The sequence below is a fragment of the Euprymna scolopes genome, chromosome 19 (genome assembly GCF_053919585.1).
Source record: "Euprymna scolopes isolate OS-2025 chromosome 19, ASM5391958v1, whole genome shotgun sequence".
NCBI classification, from domain to species: Eukaryota; Metazoa; Mollusca; class Cephalopoda; order Sepiida; family Sepiolidae; genus Euprymna; species Euprymna scolopes.
In genome coordinates, this window is record NC_136500.1 from 116,939,006 (window position 1) to 116,963,896 (window position 24,891).

Genomic DNA, 24,891 nt, shown 5'->3' on the forward strand with positions numbered 1-24,891 from the left:
TAAAGCGAGAGATAAAGAGAGAGAGATAAAGAGAGAGGGATAAAGAGAGAAAGAGAGAGATAAAGAGAAAAAGAGATATAGAGAGAGGGAAAGGGAGAGAGAACTCTCGAAATTATTAGGCCAATTTTTATGACTTTCACACAAATGTACTTTATGTGTCTGGGAGTGTTCTTGGATGTTTTTTTTTTATCAGAATATCTCTGATAAGTATCCGAAATCAATAATTGAAACTATCGCCTTCAATAATTGAAACTATCGCCTTCCATAAAAGTAACAATTTCATACGGCATAACATCACAAGTGCATTTGAGAAATATTATCGTCGCACAAACTGTTTATATTGCTATGATACCATGAATTATCACCCGTCGTTCAGTACATTGAAGGCATTTTTGTTTTTTTTCTTTTACACAGGAATCACCACTTATCAAGGCCCAGAGGCCACTCGAGGATAAGGGTATACATTAGTCAATGTGATTATAGCGTAGTAAACATAAGTAATGGAAATTTTGTAAATTGGATTACTTAGGGGGAGGCGGCTCATCAAGAACTTGTTTACGTTGGACTTGAAGACAATCAGATTGTAGTCAGTTGGAAAGCAGGCAATCGGAAGAGAATTCAACAGGCGAGCAGTTCTAAGAAAGAAGCTTTGTTCATGGAATCTGCATTTAGGTTTAGGCACAGATAAAGAGTGTGGGAAATCAAGAGTAAACATATATATACAAGAGAGTATATATATATATATATATATATATATATATATATATATATATATATAAAGAGAAAAATATATATATGTTTTTTCTCTTATATATATAAGAGATTATATACATATATAAGAGAAAACATAAGAGAGAGTAGATGTTTTTATTTGTTTTTTTTAGCGATGCTTTTTGAATGATTCAATTATTTATAAGAAAGTGCATTTTTACCTAAATGCGAGTTGGGAATAATTTTCCCTTTGATCCATTTGGTACCCCCTAAATGTAGAGCGGCATATATATAATTTTTTAAAATATAATTATCCACTGATACGTGTTTCGTCGTCTACGACTCATCAGAGTGGCTGAATCTAGCGAATCTCTTCGGATTTCGATTCTCGCTAGATTCAGCCACTCTGATGAGTCTTGACGACGAAACACGTGTCAGTGGATAATTATATTAAAAAATATATATATAAGAGAGTAGATATATATATGAAGAGTGTATATATATATATATATATATATATATATATATACACACACACATGTATATACGCACAAACGTTTACTCTCTCTCTCTCTCTCTCTCTCTCTCTCTCTCTCTCTCTGTATATATATATATATATATATATAAAGAGAGTAAATATTTGTGTGTATGTATATATATATATATATATATTTATATATACGCACAAACGTTTACTCTCTTTATATATATATAGAGAGAGTAAATATTTGTGTGTGTGTATATATATATAGTAAACGTTTGTATATATATATATATATATATATATATATATATATATATATATATATATATATGAGTAAACATAAAAAAAATTCAGACACAATGAAAAATACGATTACTTTATTGAGTAGTTGATAAACAGGACATCATACTAGTAGAAATAAAGACATAATTATATCATTAAAGCTTGATCAAGATTGTAATTGTCTGTATTTTTGAGATGAGGTGTTTTCATTGATTGAGATTGTCGGACTGACTTCCTCATCTTGGTTGCTATTGGGAGACGGAAAAATCGGGTATAGCTAACCATGTCTGGATGGAGAGGGGGGGACCATCGCCCCCTATGGAATGAAGTAAAAATAATAAACAGAGAGACCCACTGGAAAGTGAGAAAACTTAAAGAAGCAGCTCACATGCTCGGACATAACAACCTACTGAGCAAACCAAGCATAGAGCTGAATGCAATTTGGACACCTCTGATAGAGAGAGAAAACCTTGAATAACAATATAGGTTTAACATTAACAAAAGCCAACTAAGAATTGAGTGGTCCTAGACGTTGTATCAAAGTTTACAGTTACCCAAAGTTGCTGAGTTCAATCCTGAACGAAGGCAGTGAAAAAAAGTAACATTTAAAACAGAGAATCAGCAACTATGTCCCAAAGCCTAGCTGGAGTCCGAACACGGTACCCCCGTAATAATAATAAAGGGTTGGGTTCGAGACTCCTAACAAACGGTTCCCAGTTCGATACAAAACATCTGACGAAGGCCGGAGGGCAAAACGACCGAAACGTTGTGACAATAACAACCAAGATGAGGAAGTCAGTCCGACAATCTCAATCTTGATCAAGATAATTCGATCGGTTCATTCGAATGAATATGGTTGAACGAAATAGGCTTTGTCTAGCTTTAGTGATATAGTTTTGTATTTATTATTAATTTCGCGAGTAGGTGTTAATTAGAGGAATAAAATTCCATTGTTTGAAAAAAGTTTGCTTTGATAACTTCATGTTAAAAATTGCTAGCATCATGATTAAGGAGCAAAGCGAACTCCAGCGGAGCGGAGATAGAAAGAGTGAAAGCAATTATAGCCACTTGCATTTTAGCCTTCGTAGGAATCACTTTGCGATTCAATCACAACCTTTTGTTGACCCCCTAGAGCTTTTTTTTTTTTTTTTTTTTTAAATTCAATTTTCACCCCAAACAAGGCACAGTGCCACTTTGAAGCAGGGGGCTACTATTAGGGAATTAATTAGCGGGGTCATTATGAAGGGAGAAGAGTAGAAAGATGTTTGTTAACATTACACTTGAACTTCTGCATATCATTGCAGTTGGGAAAGCAGAATCCCGGAAGGGAGTTCCAAAGACCTGCAGTTCTGGGGAAGAAACTATTGGAGTAAAAGGCTTTCTTGCACCTAGGGATCTCCACTGTAAAGGGATGAGACTTAGTAGCTTGTCGGGTTTGTCGGGGGTAGTTACGTCGGGGAGGTACAAGTGTTTGCAGTTCGTCAGAGCATTCACCATTAAAGTATTTGTAGAACAGGCAGAGGGATGCAACATCTCGTCGATGGGACAGAGGTTGAAGCCCAGATGACAGTTCAGGACCTATCAGGTTTGCGACTCTTTTTTGAACCCTGTCCAGGAGCGAGAGACAAGCAGCAGATGCACCAGCCCAGATGTGACAACAGTACTCCATACATGAGCTGAACAGAACACCCCACCTCAGCCCAACAAAAAGAAAGGCCACCGCTGTCGTACTGACTCAGTCTCCGCACAAAGTGATTATTAAGGATGGATATGTTTGGAACTTTTCCGTCTTTTTTTTTATCGTTAAATATTTAATTAAAAAAAAAAAAAAAAAAAAAAAATTCTATTTCTTTTACAGGAAAAGTTTGGTTCTTCCGTAAAAATTACGAGCAGTGGTAAAAAAGTTGCTACCAAAAGGATTGATGAATATCCGAGTGATGTAGACACCGATGGTTTAGCAGACGACAGTGACCTTGATGTAACAACCTGTAAGTTTATCGGAAGCAATTTTTGCACCTATACTCTCCATGATATGCGTGTTCGCACAAAATGCGCAACCATCGCATAGTTAGCATAAAATCTTATCGACAATCAATACTCTAAAACATAGTCTATTTTATACGCATGCTTAATTAATTATCAACAAAGGTAAAACTGAAAAGGAATAAAAGCATTGTTTCGAAACCACATAAAGACACAATGAAGACAAGGTAGGACGACGAGGAGTTTAGTAAAACCTTAAAAAGAGTCGTAGACTTAATAAACTTACAGAATATAAAACTATTGGTATAAAAGGAAAAAGTATATATATATTTATTTCACAGTGTTTTTTTTCTATTTCAGTGTTTTTTTCTATTTCATTGTTTTTTTTTCTATTTAAGTGTTTTTTTTCTATTTCAGTGATTTTTTTTCTATTTCAGTGATGTTTTTTCTATTTCAGTGATTTTTTTCTATTTCAGTGATTTTTCTATTTCACAGTGTTTTTTTTCTATTTCACAATGTTTTTTTTTTCTATTTCAGTGATTTTTTTTCTATTTCAGTGATTTTTTTTCTATTTCACAATGTTTTTTTTTCTATTTCACAGTATTTTTTTTCTATTTCACAGTGTGTTTTTTCTATTTCACAGTGTTTATTTTTCTATTTCAGTGATTTTTTTTCTATTTCACAGTGTTTTTTTTTCTATTTCACAGTGTTTATTTTTCTATTTCATTGTTTTTTTTCTATTTCAGTGTTTTTTTTTCTATTTCAGTGATTTTTTTCTATTTCAGTGATGTTTTTTCTATTTCAGTGTTTTTTTCTATTTCACAGTGTTTTTTTTCTATTTCACAATATTTTTTTCTATTTCACAATGTTTTTTTTTTCTATTTAAGTGATTTCTTTTCTATTTCACAGTGTTTTTTTTCTATTTCAGTGATTTTTTCTATTTCAGTGATTTTTTCTATTTCAGTGATTTTGATATTTCACAGTGTTTTTTTTCTATTTCAGTGATTTTTTTTCTATTTCAGTGATTTTTTTCTATTTCACAATGTTTTTTTTTCTATTTCACAGTATTTTTTTTCTATTTCACAGTGTTTTTTTTCTATTTCACAGTGTTCATTTTTCTATTTCAGTGATTTTTTCTATTTCAGTGATTTTTTTCTATTTCACAGTGTTTTTTCTATTTCACAGTGTTTTTTTCTATTTCAGTGATTTTCTTTTCTATTTCAGTGATTTTTTTCTATTTCACAGTGTTTTTTTTTCTATTTCACAGTGTTTTTTTCTATCTCACAGTGTTTTTTTCCTATTTCACACTGTTTTTTTTTCTATTTCACAGTGTTTTTTTTCTATTTTACAATGTTTTTTTCTATTTCACAGTGTTTTTTTCTATTTCACAGTGTTTTTTTCTATTTCACAGTTTTTTTTCTATTACACAGTTTTTTTTCTATTTTACAATGTTTTTTCTATTTCACAGTGTTTTTTTTCTATTTCAGTGATTTTTTTTTCTATTTTACAGTGTTTTTTCTATTTCACAGTGTTTTTTTTCTATTTTAAAATGTTTTTTTTTCTATTTCAGTGATTTTTTTTCTATTTCACAGTGTTTTTTTTTCTATTTCACAGTGTGTTTTTTCTATCTCACAGTGTTTTTTTTCTATTTCAGTGATTTTTTTTCTATTTCACAGTGTTTTTTCTATTTCACAGTGTTTTTTCTATTTCACAGTTTTTTTTCTATTTCACAGTTTTTTTTCTATTAACAGTGTTTTTTCTATTTCACAGTGTTTTTTCTATTTCACAGTGTTTTTTCTATTTCACAGTGTTTTTTCTATTTCACAGTTTTTTTTCTATTTTACAATGTTTTTTTTCTATTAACAGTGTTTTTTCTATTTCACAGTTTTTTTTCTATTTCACAGTGTTTTTTCTATTTCACAGTGTTTTTTCTATTTCACAGTTTTTTTTCTATTACACATTTTTTTTTCTATTTTACAATGTTTTTTCTATTTCACAGTGTTTTTTTTCTATTTCAGTGATTTTTTTTCTATTTCACAGTGTTTTTTTTATTTTACAATGTTTTTTTTTCTATTTCAGTGATTTTTTTTCTATTTCACAGTGTGCTTTTTTCTATTTCACAGTGTGTTTTTTCTATCTCACAGTGTTTTTTTTCTATTTCACAGTGTTTTTTTTTCTATTTCACAATGTTTTTTTTCTATCTCACAGTGTTTTTTTTTCTATTTCACAGTGTTTTTTTCTATTTTACAATGTTTTTTTTCTATTTGACAATGCTTTTTTTCTATTTCACAGTGTTTTTTCTATTTCACAGTGTTTTTTTCTATTTCACAGTGTTTTTTTATATTTTACAATGTTTTTTTTCTATTTGACAATGCTTTTTTTCTATTTCACAGTGTTTTTTCTATTTCACAGTGTTTTTTTCTATTTCACAGTGTTTTTTTATATTTCACAGTGTTTTTTTCTATTTTACAATGTTTTTTTTCTATTTCACAGTGTTTTTTTATATTTTACAATGTTTTTTTCTATTTCACAGTGTTGTTTTCTATTTTAAAATGTTTTTTTTCTATTTCACAGTGTTTTTTTCTATTTCACAGTGTTTTTTCTATTTCACAGTTTTTTTTTCTATTTCACAGTGTTTTTTTATATTTCACAGTGTTTTTTTTTCTATTTTACAATGTTTTTTTCTATTTCACAGTGTTTTTTCTATTTTACAATGTTTTTTTTTCTATTTCACAGTGTTTTTTTTCTATTTCACAGTGTTTTTTTTTTCCATTTCGCAGTGTTTTTTTCTAGTTCACAGTGTTTTTTTTTCCATTTCGCAGTGTATTTTTCTAGTTCACAGTGTTTTTTTTTCCATTTCGCAGTGTTTTTTTTCTAGTTCACAGTGTTTTTTTTTTATTTCACAGTGTTTTTTTTTTACACTTTTTATTTCACAGTGTTTATTCTTTTCTATTTCACAGTGTCCGGAGTCAGGAGAGTGAATGTCATGATGAGACGTGGTGGCCAGAAACTGATATCTCATATGAATTTCATCATGAAGAGTTCTCAACTAGAGTACGAAACTCATGGCCTAAATTTAGATGAAAAAGGTATAATCGTATATTTAAAATTTAATTTGTATGTTTTGTTATAATGACTTTATTATGCCATTTAGTGATTTGCTTGCTGAGAAAATCTGCGAGTTTAACGATAAAAATGCACTTACAAAACTGAACCTGACAAACTAACAACAGCAAAAACTCTTACAGAAGGTCTACTTTACAAGAGCTTTAGCTATGGAATAGTTGGAAATGTCCTTTCAATTATTAAATCCTTTCTCTCTAATATGGTTATTAAGAGTAGTCGTCGATGGACAGAAATCAGAAATTGTATTAACGCTAGCGTCTCTTAAGGTTCCATCCTGGGCCCAACTCTCTTCTTGATCTTCTATCAATGGTCTCCCGAATCACATTCTTAGATGAGACATTTATGCAGACGACACCACAATCTATGACAACAATTCAAAGGCCAACAATGACCAAGATTTTTCTGATTCTTTTTCTAATCTTGAGAACGTGGTGCAATGGGGAAAAGGGTGGCTATTTAATTTTAATGCATCAAAAAACCAAGCTTCTCTCCTTTCATCATAATCGCTCTGACTCTCATCATGCCTCAATTGAAATGAATGGCTTTTGACAAGCTTCTGGAACTGAACTTCACTCCTGATCTGAACTCGAACACATACATCGTATCTGTTGCCAAGGTCGTTGGAAGAATGGTTCAATCACTCTACCGCTCCAGTAGGTATCTCACTGCCAATAAGATCCTCTGTCTGTATAAAACCAGTTACGTCTTAAAATAAAGTACTGCTGCCACATCTGGGCAGGAGCTGCACCCTACCCTGCCTTGATAGAGTTTAAAACCGGCTACGAAACCTAGCAGGTGATGCTTTACCACATAAAAGATGTTGCGAATATGTCCCTGCTCTATCGTTATTTTCATCGCAAATGCTCGACTGAACTCCAATCTATGGTCCCCTTTGCCAAACTTTCTCAAAACACTAGACTAGCTACAACCGCTATATATGATTTCCCTCACTCTCTATCTGTGCCTAAATCTAAGCGCAGATTCAATGAACAAAGCTCCTTTCCCAGAACTGCCCGTCTGTGGAACACTGCATCCCGGTTGAATATAACCTGATAACCTTCAAATCCAATGTAAACAAATTTTTGTTGAGCCGTTTCCATAAATAATCAAATTCTACCCAATTCACACCATTAACAATACAACAGTACATTCATTAACACTTATCATCGATGGCCTTCGGGCCTTGATAAGTGGTGACTCCCAACTAAAAAAACAAAACACTTTTATACTTATAGAATAATGTTGTTATAATATATATAGTAATATTGGATCTAAGTAGGAATACAGATGATAAATCGATATTTGATTCTAACTAGAAATTTGCTTCTGTTTTCCTTACTCCATGTTCGTTGTCACTAATAAAGTAATTCGTTCTAATTGCTTTCAAAAATACTCATTCTAATAACGAAGATTATTATAATGCAGCCAATTTTAAATGATGACCAATAATGTAATGTAATTCCTATTTTAATTTAAAGGTAATAAATGTCGGTTATCTCCCTTACATTTTGAATTTTTTTTTTCATCTCTTCGTGATTACATATTCTCTTAATTTTTAAAGTTTAAACAAAAATGGCATTAATTAATCCCATGTTACGACGTACTTATTATTATCATACTGAATGTAAGTTGATAAAAATTTGTTTCATGAAGGATTTTTGCTATATATTTTAAAGACAAAAAGATACACGTTAAAATATAGCTACAGGTAGCACTAGCTTATATGGTACTAGTAAAGGGGAGAAAGCAGGAGACTTGATCTGACATCTAGTAAAGTTTGTACATACATATTTAACGATATAACGACATTTTAATCTGACTTCTTCAGTTTAATACCAATTGAAGAGTTAACTGCATCTGCCGGGTGGGCTGGATTAATTCACACTAAGGTTATGACAAGAGAACATTCTTATCATTGTTTTGACTCTTGGGTATATATTCGACACAGTTTGACACAGTTAATTAATCGAGAACTACATCACTCTCTTTAAAACCATGTAAGATATTAACTGATATATACTCGAAAGTCAAAATAATGAAAAGAATATTCTCTTGTCATAGACATAGTTATCACACTGAATCCGTTCTCATATTTCTCGCATTCTGACGTTTTGTTTTTTTTTCTTTTCTAAATAAAACAGATCCTGCCCAGCGCGAGTTGGTTTGCTATCCAATGGTACCTATTTATATGGATTGCTTTATTCTGTGCCTCTTACTAGAATTAACTTATTTTAGATGCCCATGTAATATCTGACATTAGGATCCATCAAGTCTGACACAAGATCACTCAATATTTTCTTTTTTGTCTTTTTTTTTTTTGTCAACAGATTCATCCGTGGATTTCTTGTCGCATTACAGATTGGTTGATCCCAAGAATCTGGCCGGATACGCCCGAGCTTTTGTCGTGGAAGACGAAGACATGGATGCCGTCATCGACATAAAAGTAAAGACTGTTTACGACTGTAAAGAGAGTTGTATTTTATCCAGCATCAGTCTACCTATCTGTTTATTTGTTAGCAACCATCTAATTAAGTATAAGCATACTTATATATAAGTAAATATGAGGGGGAGTATGATGCTTTGGTTTCTGTTTTCAAATAGTAATACCTATATATCTATAAAAATGAAATTGTCTCCGTGTGTGCGTCTGTGTGTGTACGTTTCCCTACCAAACTACTCTGTCAATTTTCAGTCTACAGACTCGAGATTTGACATAAAGGGTATCGAGATTTGAGAAAATCTTTTAATTGCAGTTTTCGGCCAGAATGTTGGCTGTCAAAGAGTCAAAGTTCGACATTTGACCTTTGAAACTCTACCAAACTCCTCCGCCAATTTTGTGTCTAAACACTTGAAATGTTAAATGTAGGTTACATGGACATGGAACAAACTTTTTAATTTGATTTGAGCCGAAAACAATAAATGTTAAAGGGGTCATTTGGGAGTAACAGTTTTAAAAAAATTTGACTAATCAGCCAATTTGGGTCTAAAGATTTGAAATTTAATATAAAGGGTATTCAGACACGCAGCAAGCTTCCAAGAGGTCAAAGTTGAAAGAGTTGACCTTTGCAGACGCTACCAAATTCCTCCGCGAATTTTGGGTCTAAACGAAATTTTAGATGTAGGTTACCTGGACACGAGTCAAACTTTTAATATATATATATATCTATAAATCCGTAATCCTGTCTGTTTGTTTGTTCACAATTTGATTAATATATACAAAACTTCCTGCTGAAAACGGTTATCTATATAAATTTTATTAACTATAAGATTTTCTATATAAATAAATAACATCACGATCAATATATATACACCATATTGAAGGCAATGTACATAATAGAACTAATCTAATTTGCATATTATATTAAAGAAAATCTTTTTAAATAATTCGCTCAATTAAAATTACTGATTATAGTAATGTAATTGATGTAATTGTTCTATTTAAGAGTATTATTTAAAGTTTATTTATTTAAATTATTTTAATTCAAGTTATTTTGTACTATTTGCTAAACTGGTACATTTTAAGTAATTTTCACTGATATTTCACTTCCGGTTATGAACGGATATAGTTATTAAACCAAATCGAGAGATATGGTGATAAAATGATTTGTTTTAATTATTTATTTTTTATAAATGTAAAAGTTACAAATATTGATAAAAAATAAATAATTAGGCTAAGGATGATTTTATTTTTCGACGAAATATTTTAAATCGTTAGCCCTCTATTAAAGTCTCGGCTATAAATGTGTGTATAAAATAAACTTTCAAAATTGTGAATGTATCGAATTTTCGGCGAGAACGACTATCTACAATAAGGTGATATAATTCATGTTAATTTTGGTATTTTATGCATGTTTTAAGTTAAAGAGTGCTCCTACTCGTATAAATATTATAAAAAACATATATAAAGAATTACTATATACAAAACTATCAGCAATAGTCCGAAAAAATTGTATTCGTGTATTTTTAATCAATGTGAAATCCTTTTTTTAAAGGAGTATAATTATGTGTATATCCCTAGTGAAGCGGTATATCAGAAATTATAAATACACACACACACACACACACACACACACACACACACACACACACACATATATATACATATATATATATATATATATATATATATATGTATATATATATATATATATATATATATATATATATATATATATATATGTATATACATAATTTTGATCCTACATAATCCACTTATACCCTTTTCGGCATGCACAATACACAACACATATAGTATTTTATAATTTTTAGGCATAAACCGTATGTTTTATGATTTTTAGGCACACACTGTATAATGTTTTATGATTTTTAGGCACAAACCGTATAATGTTTTATAATTTTTAGGCACAAACCGTATAATGTTTTATGATTTTTAGACATAAACCGTATAATGTTTTATGATTTTTAGGCACAAAACGTATAATGTTTTAAGATTTTTAGGCACAAAACGTATAATGTTTTATGATTTTTAGGCACAAACCGTATAATGTTTTATGACTTTTAGGCACAAACCGTATAATGTTTTATAACTTTTAGGCACAAACCGTATAATGTTTTTATGACTTTTAGGCACAAACCGTATAATGTTTTATGATTTTAAGATTACAAATTCTTCAATGTCTTTAACTTTTAGGAAACCCGTGTTGCGATCAAAGGAGTAGATACGGTAAAACATATGACTGAAAAACAAAAGGAATATGTCTTCAAGGTAAATAGTTTATTTTTACAGCAGTACGTTTTATTCCCGCAATTGCACAGCAGTTTTTCCCCACAGGAGGGTTGCCTTACACAATTTAAATTAACCAATCAAACGATAACCCGAAGCACAGCGATTTGATTTGACAAATTATATTTGAAAAATCGGCCAAGAATTTTGAAAACGAAAAAGAAAATTCAATAATGTTTTACATCCATTTATAAAACTATGCTTAACAGAAATTTATAACAACAATGTTTTACATCCATTTATAATAACTATGCTTAACACAAATTCATAACAACAATGTTTTACATCCATTTATAATAACTATGCTTAACACAAATTTATAACAACAATGTTTTACATCCATTTATAATAACAATACTTAACACAAATTTATAACAACAATGTTTTACATCCATTTATAATAACTATGCTTAACACAAATTTATAACAACAATATTTTACATCCATTTATAATAACAATACTTAACACAAATTTATAACAACAATGTTTTACATCCATTTATAATAACAATGCTTAACACAAATTTATAACAACAATGTTTTACATCCATTTATAATAACAATGCTTAACACAAATTTATAACAACAATATTTTACCTCCAATTATAATAACAATGCTTAACACAAACTTATAACAACAATGGATTTATAATAACTATGCTTAACACAAATTTATAACAACAATGTTTTACATCCATTTATAATAACAATGCTTAACACAAATTTATAACAACTATATTTTACATGCATTTATAATAACAATACTTAACACAAATTTATAACAACAATGTTTTACATCCATTTATAATAACAATGCTTAACACAAATTTATAACAACACTGTTTTACATCCCTTTATAATAACAATGCTTAACACAAATTTATAACAACAATATTTTACATCCAATTATAATTACAATGCTTAACACAAATTTATAAAAACAATATTTTACATCCATTTATAATAACAATGCTTAACACAAATTTATAACAACAATGTTTTACATCCATTTATAATAACAATGCTTAACACAAATTCATAACAACAATGTTTTACATCCATTTATAATAACAATGCTTAACACAAATTTATAACAACAATGTTTTACATCCATTTATAAAAACAATGCTTAACACAAATTCATAACAACAAGGTTTACATCCATTTATAATAACAATGCTTAACACAACTTTATAACAACAATGTTTTACATCCATCTATAATAACTATACTTAACACAAATTTATAACAACATTGGATTTATAATAACTATGCTTAACACAAATTTATAACAACAATGTTTTACATCAATTTATAATAACAATGTTTAACACAAATTTATAACAACATTGTTTTACATCAATTTATAATAACAATGCTTAACACAAATTTATAACAACAATATTTTACATCCATTTATAATAACAATGCTTAACACAAATTTATAACAACAATGTTTTACATCCATTTATAATAACTATGCTTAACACAAATTTATAACAACAATGTTTTACATCCAATTATAATGACAATGCTTAACACAAATTTATAACAACAATATTTTACATCTATTTATAATAACTATGCTTAACACAAATTTATAACAACAATGTTTTACATCCATTTATTATAACTATACTTAACACAAATTTATCACAACAATATTTTACGTCCATTTATAATAACTATTCTTAACACAAATTCATAACAACAATGTTTTACATCCATTAATAATAACTATGCTTAACACAAATTTATAACAACAATATTTTACGTCCATTTATAATAACTATTCTTAAAACAAATTCATAACAACAATGTTTTACATCCATTTATAATAACTATGCTTAACACAAATTTATAACAACAATATTTTACATCCAATTACAATAACAATGCTTAACACAAATTTATAACAACAATATTTTACATCTATTTATAATAACAATGCTTAACACAAATTTATAACAACAATGTTTTACATCCATTTATAATAACTATACTTAACACAAATTTATAACAACAAAATTTTACGTCCATTTATAATAACTATTCTTAACACAAATTCATAACGACAATGATTTGCCTCCATTTATAATAACTATGCTTAACACAAATTTATAACAACAATGTTTTATATCCATTTATAATAAGTATGCTTAACACAAATTTATAACAACAAAGTTTTCCATCCATTTATAATAACCATACTTAACACAAATTTATAATAACAATGGATTTATAATAACTATACTTAACACAAATTTATAACAACAATGTTTTACATCCATTTATAATAACAATGCTTAACACAAATTCATAACAACAATGTTTTACATCCATTTATAATAACTATGCTTAACACAAATTTATAACAACAATATTTTACATCCATTTATCATAACAATGCTTAACACAAATTTATAACAACAATGTTTTACATCCATTTATAATAACAATACTTAACACAAATTTATAACAACAATATTTTACATCTATTTATAATAACTATGCTTAACACAAATTTATAACAACAATATTTTACATCCATTTATTATAGCAATGCTTAACACAAATTTATAACAACAATGTTTTACATCCAATTATAATAACAATGCTTAACACAAATTTATAACAACAATATTTTACATCTATTTATAATAACTATGCTTAACACAAATTTATAACAACAATGTTTTACATCCATTTATAATAACTATACTTAACACAAATTTATAACAACAATATTTTACGTCCATTTATAATAACTATGCTTAACACAAATTTATAACAACAATATTTTATATCCATTTATAATAACAATGCTTAACACAAATGTATAACAACAATGTTTTACATCCATCTATAATAACAATACTTAACACAAATTTATAACAACATTGGATTTATAATAACTATGCTTAACACAAATTTATAACAACAATGTTTTACATCCATTTATAATAACAATGCTTAACACAAATTCATAACAACAATGTTTTACATCCATTTATAATAACAATGCTTAACACAAATTCATAACAACAATGCCTTACATCCATTTATAATAACAATGCTTAACACAAATTCATAACAACAATGCCTTACATCCATTTATAATAACAATGCTTAACACAAATTCATAACAACAATGCCTTACATCCATTTATAATAACAATGCTTAACACAAATTTATAACAACGATGCCTTACATCCATTTGTAACAACGAATTGTTACATCAATTCTCAACAACAATGTTTTACATCTATTTATAACAACAATGCCTTACATCCATTTATAAAACCAATGCTTAAATCCGTTTTCTGCAAATCAAGTTGGAGGAATGAAAATCATAAAAAAGAAAATTAAGGCAACAAATTGCACGAAGATTTTGTCAACACGTCTATTTAGTGAAAGTTTTTTTTTTTTTTGGTTTTGAATGGACGTAAATTGGTATAAATAGATCTAAAATTCATTTTGTCACAATTTCTGATATCGGATAATTTTACGAAGAATCAAAGTGTTCTTCAGTCCTCGGCCTTCATCGGTCACGAATAAAAATACTTATCGTAAACGACGTTTTTCTTGCGATGATTTGCGTTTTGATGTTGTTATTTTTTTTGCTTTTCAGGTGCTAAAAATTGACGACGCAAGTCAAATAACGTTTCGAATGTTTGCAGTAATCACGGCGCTTTCAGAACGAGTGACAGCTATGGAGTGAGTTTTGTTTTATCTCTTATGTTTCTCGGAGTTACACATTCTGATAGGAAATTTTAGTAAAAATAGTTTTACAACGTGATGGATAAAGGTAGCCTGGATATATATATATATATATATATATATATATATATATATATATATATATATATATATATATATATATATATATTTACAAGGTGATCACCACTTATCAAAGCCCGGAAGCCACTCAGGGATAAGGGTTATTGCATGTACAGTACATTAGTTTGGGAGTTTAATAAAAATGTCTACTTAAGGGGGGCGGTTCATCAGGAATTTGTTTAAGTTGGACTTGAAGACATCCAGGTTGTAGTCAGGTGGGAAGCAAGCAGACGGAACAGAGTTCCACAAGCGTGCAGTTCTAAGAAAGAAGCTTTGTTCATGGAATCTATGTTTTGATTTAGGCACAGATAAAGAGTGGGGAAAATTTTTGATAGTGGTTTCAGATATATATATATATATATATATATATATATATATATATATATATATGAACAAATGTTATGTCACAAGTGTTACGCTCATACATGAATTCCATAGCTAATATAACATACTGACCCAACGGGTCACGGGTAGTCTAGTATATATATATATATATATATATATATATATATATATATATACATAAAAGAGACAAATCGAGTTATGTGTTCATGAACGTTTCGTCTTTCGAGACTTCCTTATAAAACGAAACGTTGATGAACACATAACTCGGTTTGTTTCTGTTTATTTTTCTATTTTGTCGGAATACTATTCCATTATTCTCATCATATATATATATATATATATATATATATATATATATATTATTTTTAAAATATAATTATCCACTGACACGTGTTTCGTCGTCCACGACTCATCAGAGTGGCTGAATCTAGCGAGATTCGAAAGCGGCAATTCGTGATAAGAAGCCTAAACCTCTATCACGGTGCTAACCTCGCCGGACTACTAAATGTATCACTTTTACGTAGATGTTTTTATTTGTTTTTGTTAGCGATACTTTCTTGAATGAATTCAAGTATTTATACGAAAGTGAATTTTTACCTTAATGCTTGTTGGGAACAATTTTCCCATTGACCAATCTGGTACCCCCTTTTAATGGGAGCGACATATATATATATATATATATATATATATATATATATATATATATATATATATATATATATATATATATATAGAGAGAGAGAGAGAGAGAGAGAGAGAGAGAGAGAGAGAGAGAGAGAAAGAGATGACAGAAATATCGAGGTTCATCGCATGCAATAGATGTGTCGGAAACAACGGGGTTAAAACAATGTACATCATTCGAAGACTTCCGGTTGTCAAGGATGTTCAAAAGGTAAGAAAATTCCAGGATTTTTTCGGTGCTATTTTCGAACTATTCAAAGATGTATATATCGTGGTAAATTTCGAAGACATAAAATATTCCTGAGGAAGGAGATAATTCCAACAGAAACCGAACAGTCAGCCATGGAACAGACACCCGCCATTGCACATAGAAACCATTACTTCTATTGCTTTAAACGTAATAGATGTTTTGAAACATTAGGCCTGTCAGTAATCACTGTAAAAGAGTTATGCAAACGCGAGAGAGTCATATGTTCAGTCCATCTAGTCCAAAGTAGAAAACAACGGTTGATTCCCATAAGCTTTGGGAAGTAATAAAGTCCTGAACTGTTACGCATCCTTTATCTCAACCATCATCAATGAGCCTGTGATTTCGTCAGCATCTGGCAACGCCAAACTATTTACCAAAAACTTTGCATCAAACTCAACTTTGTGCGATCAGGGCCACCTACTCCCTGAATTTCCGCCCAAGACCGAAAATAATCCTAACGACATCCACATATTTGTTTTGATGTTGCCAAACTTATCAAAAACCTTGATGCCAGCAAAGAAACTGGACCTGACAGTTTCCAGTTATAGTCCTCAAAAAGCTGCAAGCAGAATTTGCACACAATTCTTGCATAGCTGTTCAATCGATGCCTAAAGGAAAAATGCTTCATATCACCTCGGAAAACCTCATGAGTCTTGTCAGTATTAAAAAATACTGAAGATCTGTCTTCTGCAATTCAGTACAGCCCAATTAGTCTTTTGTGCTTTGTAAATTGTTTGAATCCGTGATGAATATCAGGTTGACAAGAAAGTTCTTGCTGTTTTTAACTTATAAATTCAGCTCAAACAAAAATTTTTTGATCGAAATAAGCATCATCAGAATTAACACATTTTGGACAACACAACACAAGGGTAATTATGTAATGTCAAAAAAAAGAAGGCATTTTTGATATCTCTTGGGTTTTTGAAGCATTTCTCACGCATAAAGTTGTCGAGTTGCTTGAAAAAGTGGTAGTCGGTAGGTGAGAGGTCTGGAGAATATGGCGGATGAGGCAGAGTTTCGTAGCCCAATTCATTCAACTTCTGCGCGGTCGGACAGTGTCGTGAAGGAGAATTTGTTTTTTTCTGTTGACTAATGCTGGGTGTTGTTGTCGAAGTTTCTGATGCATTTCATCCATTTGTTAACAGTACTTCGCCACCGAAATGGTTTCGCCTGCATTAAAAAAAACTTATGAATGAGACTCGTTGCTACCAAGCAGTCAGTATGACCTTCTTTTGGTCCAACTTTGGCTTCGGGAAGTGTCCCGGAGCTTCGTCGACAAATAACCACTGAGTTAAACGTCGCCGGTTATCCTAAAGAACCCACTTTTCATCAAGTCACAACTCGGTCGAGAAACGGGTCATTCTTGTCGCGTAAAAAAAAGGGAAACTGACACTTCTTACCAGCGTTTCTTTTGGTTGTCGTTCAACTCGTAAGGCACTTATTTATCAAGTTTTTTTTTCTCTTTCCCGTCTCTCTTAATGCTTAGAAATCGTCGCATACGTTACGTCTAATTCAGAAGCAAATTCTCGGAAAGCTATGCGTGGATAATGCTCTTAGTTGATCGTCGCCAACATTCGATGGCTGACCATTAGGCCCATCATCTTCAAGACTCTCGTCGCCGCCACGAACTTTCTTAAACCACCATTCTGCTGTGCGTTCAGTAGTGGTTCCAGGGCCAAACGCTCCGTTGATATCGCGAGTTGTTTCACCAGCTTTTTAGCTTAGCTTGAATTGAAATAAGAACATTGTGCGAATTTGCGTTTTTCCTTCTTGAATTCAACGTTTAGAAAAGAAAACAATATTGCTTTAAAACGATTGTAATTTAAAAGATTAGATAGAGCCCAAAACGCCATTTAAAATGGTATATATATAACGAAAACTTATTTGAAAATATATCATTTGAAATCAAAATTAAAAAAAAACAACAAGAAATTTATTCTTAACCTATAAAGAAATTATCAACCACTTCAGCAAAACGACCAACTCAGTGATATACAATATGGTTTCTGTCTTGCAAGATTTACAGCTGATTTATTGACTGCAATTTCACATAGGATAAGTGAATCTATCAACCAGAGCAATAGCGCTTGACATGTCAAAGACATTTGATAGGATTTGGCAGGAAGGTTTACTTCACAATATGTCCGGCTATGAAATATTTGGAGACCACCGAATCTTTTCAACCACCGAATCTTTTCGCTCCGATAGTTTTATACAAGTAGTCGGTAATGGACAGAAATCGGAAGCTTAAAATATCAACGTTGGCTCAATTCAAGGATCTATCTGGGCTGAACTCTTTTCTTTATCTTGGTCAATGATCTCCGAAATCGCATTCTAAGTTCATTCGTTGACATATATGCAGACGACACCAGAATCTATGGCAACACTCCAAGGGCTAGCAACGACCAAGATCTCTCTGAGTATCTCTTCTTCGACCTTAAACACGTGGTGCAATGGATCAAAAGGTGGATGGTTAATTTTAATGCATCCAAAACGAAGCTCCTATCTTTTTAACACCAACACTCTGATTTCTAGCCTGAATTGATATGAATTTCTCTCGTCTAGAAGAAGCATCTTGCTTCGAAAAGCTTCCGAGACTGACCGTTACTCCTGACCTAAAATAAAAGATTTACATCAAACTTGTTGCCAAGGTCACTGTAAAATAGCTGCATCATTCTACCGCCATATACCTCACTCCCGACGCAACCCTCTGCTTGCATAAGTGTCAAATACGCCCTAAAATCGGGTACTCTTGCAATATCTGGGAGGAGCTGCTTGATGTACGTATCCCGATTGTTCCCCCCCCTAGAACTTTCCGCGCGTGGAACTTTGTTCTGCTTTGTAGCGTACAACATGGTTGTCTTCAAGTCTAATGTAAACAACTTTTTGAACATAAATAATCAAATTCTACCTGGTTTCCATCAGTTAGGATGACTACAATGTCGCATCACTGACTACCGTACACTCATTGCCCTTTATCCATCGAGTGGCCTTCGGGCCTTGATAAGTGGTGACTCCCTTGTAATAAAATATATTACGGCCCTATCAAATAATTAGAGAGAAGATAATTAAATATTGTACTACTGATAATTTAGGTAACCATTCAAATGTATTTAGGTTAAACATTTTGAAATTCGGTTACTCAATTTTCCTAATTATGTCGTTAATGAAGAAATCAGATTAATTATTCTAAACTTGAAAAATAAAACTACTATCACCACCACCACCACTACTACTACTACTACTACTACTACTACTACTACTACTACTACTACTACTAATAATAATAATAATAATAATAATATCCAACATAATAACTTAACCTCTCTTAACCCAGTCTATTGCAATCAAATACTACTAAACTTTGGAGTAGATAGGAAATCCTTAGACATATTGTACACCGATAAATCCCATATTAATAACAACAATAAAATAAGACTAATTAAATATCAAAAGAATTTTAAAACATAGCATTTTGTAGTAACATACAACTTCCCTCCAAAACATTAGAAACCAATAAACCTATATCAAATGCCCTTTAGAAGAATAAAAGCAGTAGTAGTAGTACTACTACTACTACTACTACTACTGCTACAATAATAATTATATTAATAATATTAATAATAATAATATGAAGACCAATGGTCGCTGGCAGCGATCAATCAATGGTAATCAGCTGTTGCGATAAGGCAAATTATTTTGCAACGGTTATCAAAACAGAGGGGAAGCACTGAAAATATGGGGAGACTTGTCACTCTGATTCCGGAGAACACCACAAGTTGTTCTCAAAGAACAATCTTTGATGATGACTTGTGTGAATACTCCTAGTGAGTAGTAGTAGTAGTAGTAGTAGTAGTAGTAGTAGTAGTAGTAGTAATGAAAATGATGAAATTGATAAAAACGGTAATGTTCCACAGCAACGCGTGGCAGGGTACAGCTAGTATATATATATATATATATATATATATATATATATATATATATATATATATATATATATATATATATATATATATATATCGGTATGCTTACAATATACTTGGTAAACTCCGGCTCAATTCATCAGTATTAAAGAGAGCATAACTAACCCCATATGATTTAAATTTAATTTAACAGCGCAAAAATCTAACATTCTGCGACTGATTTTTAAAAATAAAAATACTTGAAGCTATCTTTATTAAAGTTAACAAACTTAGCTATGAAACATTAAAAAAAAAAAATCACGCAAATGCAACTTATCCTGTGACGCTAAATCTGTCATCCCGGAATTCGAATTGTAAACTTTATCTGGAACTGCATTGGTTTGGTATTTAACAAATTTACTGACGTTCTTAACATTACAATTATCTTCTTTTTCGTCCAACATTTTGTTCATTGGATTATGACCATCTTAAGCTGATTCGATTAAGAATCGAAAGTACTAGTGATATACTTATGAAAGAATCATTTTTTTTAATTTTATGACACAAAATTATTAGTAAAGAAACTGAAAATATACACGAAGTGTTATCAAGTGTAATACTATGTAATATTTAACAACCTTTGCTTAAATAAAACAATGCTGCTTAAATTAATGCACACTATATATATATATTTATGTGTGTGTGTATGTGTGTGTGTGTACTATTTCTGCACAGACCACATACTCATATACGTATCCATATTGCTATTCAGATAAAGTTAATATAAAAATTAAAATAAGAATGTTGTCCAAATTAAAAACAGGATGAAAGTAATCCCCGTTCTATACAAAATCACTTACAAACGCGTACAGTTGACTTTAAATTATATATAAGATAATGGAATGTTTAATATATGGAATAGTTGATAAGCATGGAAACACTCTAGTAGAAATAAGAACACACATACGTTTCGTTATACACCCCGTGCCAGAATTATATGCAAATCGATATTTTTGTTCTAACTTCGATAGTTTTCAATGAAAATTCGTGAAACTTCGCACGTTATATGGAAACATTAACGCATGCGCAGATATAGAATTTTAAGCTGATCTGTACAATAGCAAGCAAACGGCAGCCATTTTGGTGACTTGCAGTTTTTTCAATGTGCCAACTGTATATGCAGATGGAACGTAGAGATGCTTTAAGTCAATCTGAGAAGCCTAAATTGTTCAAAGGCTCCATAATAAGATTTCCATCTTAGAAATTGCCAAAGAATTACACCGTAATCATCGTATAATAAAAATAATATTGTACTTACCCTCAATTTTGCAACGGATCTTCTGGCAAAGGGAAAATTGATAAGAAATCATATCTGTCACGTCGAACAATGAGCAAGATCAAGAGAGAAGTTCGCCGTAACCCGCTTGAAACTAACAAACAAGTTTTTGAAAAAGCTAGCGTTCCAGATGTGCCCAAATCAACTCGGTGCCGTATCCTGAGGACGATTGCAAAATTTGGAAAACCAGAGGTCCGCCCTTAATTGAAGGATATCCACAAGAAAAAGAGGATGGAGTTAGTAAGAGATCACATGAAGGTGAATTTTCAAACTGTTTTGTTCACCGATGAGTGTCGAGCGACCCTTGATAGACCCGATGGGTGGAGGGGAGCATGGTACCATAATGAGGGTCTACGTCCCCAAAGGATCAGACGTCAACAAGAAGGTGGTGATGTTCTTGGCTGCAATCATTGCCAATGAGCTGGTAGGACCATTCAGAGTCGCAGATGGAGTGAAAATTACCGCCAAACTCTACATTGACTTAATTAAGGAACACTTGGAACCCTGGCACAGGAAGAAGAATTTGGCATTCCGGAAAAAGATGGTATTCATGCATGATAATGTACCGTCTCATTCTGCAAGGATAACCACTGAATATTTGGAGAGAGTTTTGTCAGACATGGTAAAATAATGCGATAGCCAGCCTGTTCTCCAGATTTAAATCCCATCGAAAATCTGTAGAGCATCTTAAAACAAAATATTTACTCCGGAGGAAGTCAGTACAACTCCAAGGATGACCTCTGGAATGCTATACTGACTGCTGCCAAAGATATTTCATCAGATGAAATCGAAAGTTTGACATCTTCAATGGACCAAAGGCTTTTTGCCCTTGTCAATAAAAATGGCAATTATATAAGATATTGATTGTATTATGAAACCATATTAAAATTGTTTGTTCTTTATTATTGTTGTTCTCAATTTACAAATTCCTAGAATAATCAATGTTTCCATGATCTTTTAGCACTTCACCATATTTAAGCATTTCATATAAAGTTGGCACGCTGAAAAAAATGCAAATCACCAAAATGGCTGCCAACTGTGCGGATTAGCTTACAATTTTAGATCTGCGATTGTGTTAGTGTTGCCATATAACGTGCTAAAGTTCACAAAAATATCGGAGTTAGAACAAAAATATCTCTTTGCATATAATTCTGGCACGGGGTGTATATAAAGATCTATTTTCTTTCCAACAATCTTATAGCGAATGATGATGACGTTTGATCGAAATATCGGTTCTGTTTTAATGATGTTTGTACTCATACCTCTGTTGGTGTATTGTCGAGCTTATTCAGTTTTTCATATACTAAACATTCTATTTTGCTCGAAATTTCAATTCATATTTTAAATTTACTCGTATGAGATAATGTTTATCACGTTTTATGTCAGTTATTTGTAGGGCTATGACAACAGCATATTCTTTCCATTGTTTTGACTCTCGAGTATATATCCGACACAGTTAGACACAGTTAATCAATCGAGGATCACATCACTACATAAAAATATATAAGATATCAATGGATATACACGTGCGAATCAAAACACGGAAAATAATATGCTGTTGTCATATCCCTACTTACTTGTGTGTGTGTGTGTGTGTGTGTTTTTAGCTGATCATTTTCTTGATTTCTTAAATTCTTGCTCTTCTCTAAAGTCCGCTTAGCAAACACCTCCTCGAAATCTGCGACCTGTTAGACATCGAACGCAAGATGGACTTATATCGAGGAATGTTTTATTGCAACGCCGCGTCGGAAGGTGATACGAATTTCATCAAAGCTGAATCCCTTCAGATTGATTTGATTGCCGGTGGACTCAACTGGCAACAACAGAACTACATCATGGATCGACTTAGGCCCAACATCATGTCCGAAGTGAGTATAACGATCAGATATACTTTTGGTTGACCAACTTCGTCAAATGATATTTGTTTACTATTCGTTATATATATACACACATATATATATATATATATATATATATATATATATATATATATATATATATATATATATATATATATATATATATATACTTCAGAATAGTTTTTATTTAACAATCAGTTCTTATGGAAACGTGAGATTGTTGTAAAGTTTACAAAATATTACTGCCAGTAATATTCTATAAATCATCCCATCTAAACAAGAATTGCTCGATATGCAAGATAGAGCAAATAAATTAAATTGTGATTCAATGAATTAAAAAAAAACTCTCATTGAAATGAAGTGGTTGAGTTTCATATCAAAGAATTTTTATTATTCTAAGCAAGACAAAGAATGCTTTAGAAAAATTTCTAAAGCATTCTTTGATATGAAACTCAACCACTTCATTTCAATGAGAGATTTTTTTAAATATATTGAATCACAATTTAATATATATATATATATATATATATATATATATATATATATATATATATATATATATATATATATATATATTGTTTATTGTTATATAAACATGGTCACATCCTGCTGCTACAAATAGCCACTTGTTTCAATCAAACAACAGATATCATCAGGCGGTGACTTGATTATTCAAAAGTTCAATGAATGATGGATTTTTATTTTAGGTAGGAACTCTTTAAAAGTTGGAGTTAAAAAAAAAAACTTAAAACACAAAACTTTAATTATAAGATGTAAAGAGGGAGGGGGCAATTTAAATAAAGTTAAAAGATTATAATGGAGAGGGAGTGATTAAGAAGAGAGAAAAAAAGAAATAATCATTCCCTCTCAATTATAATCTTTTAACTTTATTTAAATTGCCCCCTCCCTCTTTACATCTTATAATTAAAGTTTTGTGTTTTAAGTTTTTTTTTTAACTCCAACTTTTAAAGAGTTCCTACCTAAAATAAAAATCCATTATTCATTGAACTTTTGAATAGTCAAGTCGCTGCCTGATGATATCTGTTGTTTGATTGAAAAAAGTGGCTATTTGTAGCAGCAGGATGTGACCATGTTTATATAACAATAAACAAGTATTATCAGCTGTTTTTATTGAGCATTATCTAACAACCTCGTTGAATTCATTAGTCCATTACTTTTGAATAAAAAACCCGAGTATATATATATATATATATATATATATATATATATATATATATATATATATATATATATATATATGTATAGAGAGAGAGAGAGAGAGAGAGAGAGAGAGAGAGAGAGAGAGAGAGAGAGAGAGAAAGAGAAATTGTTGAATTTTATTTATTT

At 30.8% G+C, this 24,891-nt stretch overlaps 1 protein-coding gene across 1 annotated transcript in view; it reads left to right on the forward strand.

Annotated features, from left to right (window-relative positions):
• Positions 1 to 24,891, forward strand: part of LOC145240304 (uncharacterized) — a 243,164-nt gene that overhangs the window by 212,633 nt on the left and 5,640 nt on the right. The window contains exons 22-27 of the mRNA XM_080103886.1: positions 3,336 to 3,465; positions 6,421 to 6,549; positions 8,914 to 9,029; positions 11,238 to 11,312; positions 14,963 to 15,048; positions 23,337 to 23,553. Coding sequence (XP_079960012.1) covers positions 3,336 to 3,465; positions 6,421 to 6,549; positions 8,914 to 9,029; positions 11,238 to 11,312; positions 14,963 to 15,048; positions 23,337 to 23,553 — 753 coding nt within the window. The remainder of the gene's footprint in view (positions 1 to 3,335; positions 3,466 to 6,420; positions 6,550 to 8,913; positions 9,030 to 11,237; positions 11,313 to 14,962; positions 15,049 to 23,336; positions 23,554 to 24,891) is intronic.